This window comes from Oratosquilla oratoria, chromosome 3 (genome assembly GCF_046742065.1).
Source record: "Oratosquilla oratoria isolate Oo_2021 chromosome 3, ASM4674206v1, whole genome shotgun sequence".
Classification (NCBI taxonomy): Eukaryota; Metazoa; Arthropoda; class Malacostraca; order Stomatopoda; family Squillidae; genus Oratosquilla; species Oratosquilla oratoria.
The window spans coordinates 86024333-86031555 of NC_134779.1; the positions used below are offsets into that span (position 1 = coordinate 86024333).

At 41.9% G+C, this 7223-nt stretch overlaps 1 protein-coding gene across 1 annotated transcript in view; it reads left to right on the plus strand.

Annotated features, from left to right (window-relative positions):
* The first annotated feature begins 5060 nt into the window (after positions 1 to 5060).
* The window catches only part of LOC143024171 (putative fatty acyl-CoA reductase CG5065), a 227189-nt gene continuing 225026 nt past the window's right edge, over positions 5061 to 7223 (plus strand). The window contains exon 1 of the mRNA XM_076182988.1: positions 5061 to 5477. Coding sequence (XP_076039103.1) covers positions 5277 to 5477 — 201 coding nt within the window. The 5' untranslated portion in view covers positions 5061 to 5276. The remainder of the gene's footprint in view (positions 5478 to 7223) is intronic.

The window sequence follows — 7223 nt, forward strand, 5'->3', positions numbered from 1 at the left end:
AAAATTCTAAAGGGAATTGACAACATCAAAAGTGACAAAATTTTCATACTGAATGAGAATCAGACAAGAAACAATGGTCTCAAACTGTCCGGAAATAGTTTTAATATGGAAGTGGGCAGAAACAACTTCGCCAACCGTGTGGTTGATGAATGGAATAAACTTCCTGAAGAGGCAGAGCAATATAGTTCAGTCCGAAGCTTTAAGAATCATTTAAACACATAAGCAAGATGCTGTAATGATTATCACTTATTTTATATTATTTGTTTTTGTTTTGTTATTTGTCTGTTTGATTCTCGTTTATTATTAGTTATATGTCAATTTATTATTATTTTCTATTTACCTGTTTGTTTATTATTTAACTATATCTATGCATTTATTTATGTATCTTATTTGTTATTTACATTACTATAGTTTTTATTAATTCATTTATTATCATTTTTTTCGCATCCGACCTAGATATGGACCAAAAGGTCTCCTGTCGGCATGCTCCGCCATTGTAATCTTTTGTAATCCTTCTAAGACAAGGGGCTGGGATTTTGTCCGTGCACCGAGGAGATACATTTGCAGCGCGAGAACCCTGTCAGAGAACTACAAGCTGGAGTTTATTTGGAGGACTGGAAAACACCAGCTGAGATACCGTGGGACTCGTGCACTCTCAACTCATTTTATCGTAGAGGTAAATAGATGGAAAAATCTAGTGGTGTAGGATTTTTGATTAATCAAGAAATACAGGTAATGTATGTAGTGTGCCAGACAGGGTGTTTTATCTTATTTATTTATTTATCTATTTATTTGTACATGAAATATCTATTACAAAACTTTTTATCTATTACATTATTTTTGTTTGTCTGTTGTACCACCGTTTTGTCTGTTACAATTATATTTATATTGCAAAATAATTGTCTGTTGCAAAACTGTTTTTGGATGATATACTAAAAACTTTTCCCCGTTTAAAGTATCTTACCTGTTGAAAAGATTTGTTTCGTGCTGAAATTATTCGACTGCTGAAATAGTATATATATATATATATATATATATATATATATATATATATATATATATATATGCAAAGTAGATCACTTGGAAAAAGAAACTAACGAAGCATAAGTGAACACACGTACCCGTGTTCTTATTAGCATATATATATATATATATATATATATATATATATATATGTACACACAAATATTTGTCTGTTAAAGTGTATTGCAATTTTTTTTTCTTTCTTTTCGACAATATTTCCATATTTTGCAACAATGTTTTTTTGGAATAATATCTTTGTCTATTGCAACAGTATTTTTATCTAATACAACAATTCCTTTGTTGAAATAACGTGTTTGTTGCAACAATGTTTAAAATACATTATTGAAACATTGTATTTGTATGATGCAATAACTTGTCGTTTGCTGTATCACTTTTTTTTTCTTTTTTTTTTCTTTTTTTACTGCAACAATTTCATGTCATGTCCTTTGCCCTCTGTTTATTTTTTTCTTCATCTATGTTTTTATCTGTTGCAACAAATGTCTACCGATTACAATGGAATTTATTTGAGTTGTTATTCTTTCGCCCACTGCAATTTTCTTTTTCTGCTGCAACTTCCTTTTCGCAAAGTTTGTTTCCTTCATTTTTATTCAACCATTGCATTGCAACATTTTGTATTTTTTCTTTTGTTTTTTTACAGCTATGTTTTTGTCTCCTCCGACCTTGTTTTTATTCATTTTACGTAGGTTTTACCCAAAACTTCCTACATCCTGATAGAAAGAAAAAGAGGGAGAGAGAGAAAGATAAAAAAAAAAAAAAACTAGCAACTGACCCTAAGGAAATGTCTGTTTATCTGTACGTCGGGAATGCGAGGCGTTTACACCAGGAGGTCTTTAGCTGCAACCATGGTCGTCAACTTTGCCCTGGGTGCTCTTGGATTTATAGGGAAAGTACACCAGCTGTAGGATTCGAACTCGGGTCTTAGAGACACGAGCGAAACCAACTTACCACCCAGCCAGGTGTCCGACTTCATGCATTTTCTTCTGGCTATGGCAATTTTTTAGCCTAGGGGATTAGAGTGATTATTAATATTATACTTACACCCCTTCGGTACTGAGGAGTCAGGAGATAAATAAAATCCCCTGACGATAGCCAAAATAAGATATTAAGTGTTGAAAGTGGGGTTGATGGGGTTGCAGGGCGGGTGGATGGGCATCGGGGGGTAGGGGGAGATCGAAGGTCCCTTTGGTATTTGGCAACTGGTATTTATACAGGACTCGTGTATCAGGTAGCTACAGTCCCCCTACCCCCAAAAAAATATATACCAAGGTTTATGATACTTTGCCAGTCACGTTTGCCTCTACTGCCCAACTTTTTTCTTCTTTCTTTTTGCGATCACTTTTTGTTTGACTTTTTCCCCCCCGAGGTTGCTTCTTACGTTTGGTCCCTTGCTTCCCTTGAACAGGACACCATTATCATTATTTTATTATCTTCTAAAAACTGGACATTTTCTCTTCCTCTCTTCGCTCCCGCTATGGGTGACATGGAAACTAATAAAATTCATTGGCGACAACCAGAATGAAAAGAAAAGTGCCACCAGAGACGGAAGGGGTCTCATAAATTTACTGCACCCAGATGTCAAATCACATTTTTCTTGATTTTATCCCCTTTCAATTTATTTTTTCTCTTATTCTGAAAGGGCATTTTCATATGCGTCTCCACTAGACGCGAAAAAAGTCTCGTCATCCCATACCACCCGGATTCAATCTCCAACCGACCCCTTCCGTACCAGGTCTGCCTGCAGTGCACGCAGGCGATTTTATTCATCGTCATGGTAACACTCCGGCGAGTAAAGGCTAATGATGTGTTACGTCATTCACGGCGTTATTTGGATACCCTGATTAATGAGGCGGCCATTGAGGTAGAAACCATAACAAAGAGAGATCAAACAACGGGTGATTTGGGTTGACAACTATGAATAATGACGTATAATTAGACAAAGGATAATAGGTCAAGGGCCCAACTTCCTCACCCAAGTCATTATCGTCGTATTTTGCTGTCCCTTATTCTTATGGAAACAAAAGTACTTTCCTTATCATTATTACTATGTGAGGAATAGAAAGAGAACAAGAACAAAAAGGTATGGTAGTTGTATAACCAAGAGATAATCAAGAGAGAGAGAGAGAGAGAGAGAGAGAGAGAGAGAGAGAGAGAGAGAGAGAGAGAGAGGGGGGGGAGTTAGACAGTTGGGAGGTACGCATAACACCATCGTTAGGGAGACGAATAAAATCGTCTAACAGAATAAGAAAATTGATACTTCTAAAATAACTCACTCGGGAAGGATCAACATGTTGACTTAGAAGTCGGACAGCCTGTTGGATTGTAATGAGCTCAGCCGTGCAGTAGGAAGAACTGAATAAAACCAACTTGCAGTCACCTTAAAGGCATCCAGACAGTCCGATGAATAGTTAAGCTATTCCTCTTTATATTCTGGCTGCCGCCAAGAGATTTCATTTATCTATGCGGCATTTCTTTGACTGAGAAGGAGTTATGCTTATTTCATTGAACCCCTTCTCTATCGGATATTTTTTGGCCGCGGCCAGGATATTCAATTCACCTTATTATCGAAGAACTTGTCTATAGCATTCAACTCCTTTCGTACTGGGTGATGCCCTCTCTTTTCTTTGGATGCCGCCAGACGATTTTATTCATTTCCGTGGCGGAGAGGTTAATTGGCCTGCGAGGTATTGTTAGGATTGCGGCATTGTCATCCATCGCGACGGACATACAGACAGCTAGACAGGCAAGCAAGAAGACAGACAGACATGCAGACAGATAGGCAGTCAATCAGACATACAGATAGATCAGCTGTTGTCTTGTTTTGTTGTGTCTGTGGGTCCGCACGGGGCGGCGGAGCCCAAGGTTACCTGGGTGGCTGCTGGAAGGTGACCCGATAGCAGTGATAGCTGGGTGTGTGGGGTGGGGGGGCAACTTCAGGGACTTTGAGGGAGGAGGGACTGCTGGTAAAATAGAGAAAAGTAGAATAATATATTAAAAAGACATAACAATAATCAAAGTAGCGTAGAGCGACGGTGGATCAGTAATAAAGTGTGGGGTGGGTTGGATTAAGGGGTTACAATAACGACCCATGAGACAAGCTCATTAAGATCAAAGTGTTCGTAAATCAATGCCTCACTTGAGTACCATATTGTAATTCATGACCTCGAGAGTAAAGGCCTCAAGACCATGCTACTCTGAACCGTATTTCTCATAGATATACGGCTGGTAACCCTTCGCATGTGCTTTCCCTGGCCCTGAATTGTTCTTTAGACACAAGGCTGTAATTTGTGTGTGTGTGTGCGTGTGTGTGTGTATGCGTGTGCATGGATTCACATTGGTCTTTGGATCACGTGTTGGACTTGTGATCGACAGCTATTTCCCTCTCGGAAGAGAGCTCAGAGCTCGTATGACCGATCTATGGGTAATGATATGACCTTACACGCGCACCCAGCTCCCCGCCCACGAGAGTTGGAGTAACGACTCGAAGCGCAGCGATACTGAAATTATTTCAGCCCTGGGCGGGACTCGAACTTTGTGTGTGTGTGTGTGTGTAATTCACCATGGTCTTGGATCACGTGTTTGACTCGTGATCGACAGCTGCTACCCTCCCGGAAGAGAGCTCAGAGCTCATATGTGTGCGTGTGGTTCCTACCTCAAAGCCCGTAAGTCCAAAACTACCTCGAGAAGCGGAGAAAGTTAGTGGTGTGGGGCTGCGTCCGAATGTAATGCCAGACTCAACTTGTCCAGCCAACTGTACGCCGCTGGTCCTTCGGGAGGGGGGAAGGAGAAAGACCACCACCCAGGAAATAAATCGCGGAAATCCCCCCTCTTGTCTCTAACCCCCCCCCCCTCTATCTGTCCATGCAGACACAAACAGGTCTTGCGAAATAAGGCAAGCACTCAGGATGCAACCCCCAAGAGGTCCCAGCGAGGCTTGCCATTGGCCGAGATCGAGTCCCTCGAATGAGCCAGCCGGTGGGCGGAGTTAAAGTCTTGCTCTCTCAGCTGACCCGATCTTCTCCAGTTGTTGTGGTACAGTGGTAACCTAAGGACGTGTGCTCCCGTGCGCAGTTACCTGTTCCCCATCGCCTTCGTAACGCCCGTGGCCCAGGCACCCATCGCTCCCACGTACTTCCACATCTCCGCCCTCATCCCAGTCACCTCCTCTCCTGTAAGAGGAGTAACTCTTGGTCCCTTTCCCGAGTGACAGGAAAACCAGCGAGCCAGGCCGCACGATGGCAGCCATAGGGGAAAGCGATATAGTGGAGTGGTATAGAGATAAAACGGTTTTCATTACCGGGGGCAGTGGATTTATGGGGAAAGTGCTATTGGAGAAGATCCTCAGAGTCCTGCCAGTTCGAAGGGTTTACCTCCTGATGAGACCCAAGAGGGGCCTCGAAATTCATCAGCGACTCGAGGACATGGTCAACTATAAGGTGAGTGGAGTCAGCTCTCGAGACCTCTTGATCATGTGCACTTTCTTTTACATGTCTGCCTACAAGCGGCCGCAGCCGCCGCTGCTGCAGCCGCCGACTCTTGAAGTCCACTTTGATACACTTGATTTCACATATTCTCGGCCACTTTTGCAACATTCTTGTGTCGAAGTGACTGGGTTACAAGGTCCACATTAATAACAATACACATTTGCATGTACTCGTATGCTCTATCTCTTATCGCTGTCTATATTCATATTTCTAGCTCTTTCTCAGACACACGAGCGCGCACACACACACACACACACACACACACACACACACACACACACACACACACACACACACACACACACAGAGAGCCCAGGGTTGAAATAATTTCAGTATCGCAGCGCTTCGAGTTGTTACTCCAACTCTCTTGGGCGGGGAGTTGGGTGTGTGTGTGCGTGTAAGGTCACAGCATTACCCATAGATCGGTCATATATGAGCTCTGGCTCTCTTCCGGGAGAGTATTAGCTGTCGATTACGAGTCCAACACGTGATCCAAGACAATGTTGAAACACACACACACACACACAAGTTCGAATCCCGCCCAGGGCTGAAATAATTTCAGTATTGCTGCGCTGCGGGTTGTTACTCCAACTCTAGTGGGCTGGGAGATGGGTGTTTGTGTGTGTAAGGTCACATCTCATAGATCTGTCATATATGAAGTCTGAGATATCTTTCCTGGAGAGAAATAGATGTCAATCACGAGTCCAACACATGATCCAAGACCATGGTGAATCACACACACACACGTAAGTACGTACGTGCATACGTACGTACACACTTTGACAAGAGAATGTAAGCTCAAACACATGCTCCCCCTCCCCAGATGCAGACCAACTCACTCTCACATGGTGACAAAAACAAACACGCACTCGTGCAGTTGTATACGCAAAAATTGTTGCGTGTGGATACACGCGCAGTTACTTAAACGCATATGCATGTATGTTCCTGCGTAGAGTACGCAAAGGAAATGTATGACCTTTAAAGATGTGTGCCCATAATTCACACATGCATGCACGTGATTTACATGCATGTAATTTGCAATGCACATGATCTATATATATATATATATATATATGCACATAATTCATACATGTTTGCAATCGATTTACATATTATGCATGTGACTTACTCGTCTATCGTCTTTCTCTCTATCTCTTTCTCTCTATCTCTTTCTCTCTCTCTCTCCACTATTTGTCTCTCCATTATTTCTGTCTCCATTATTTCTGTCTCTCCATTATTTCTGTCTCTCTCCATTATTTCTGTCTCTCTCCATTGTTTCTGTCTCTCTCTCTCTCTCTCTATCTCTATCTCTCTCTCTCTCTCTCTCTCTCTCTCTCTCTCTCTCTCTCACATATCTCTCCCTCTCACATATCTCTCTCTCTCACATATCTCTCTCTCTCACATATCTCTCTCTCACATATATCTCTCTTTCCACTATCTCTCACACACACACATATCATTCTCTTTCCACTATCTCTCTTTCCACTATCTCTCTTTCCACTATCTCTCTTTCCACTATCTCTCTTTCCACTATCTCTCTTTCCACTATCTCTCTTTCCACTATCTCTCTTTCCACTATCTCTTTCCACTATTTCTCTTTCCTCTCTCTCTCTCTCTCTCTCTCTCTCTCTCTCTCTCTCTCTCTCCATTATCACACTCTCTCTCTCCTCTCTCTTTCTCTCCACTATCTTTCTCTCC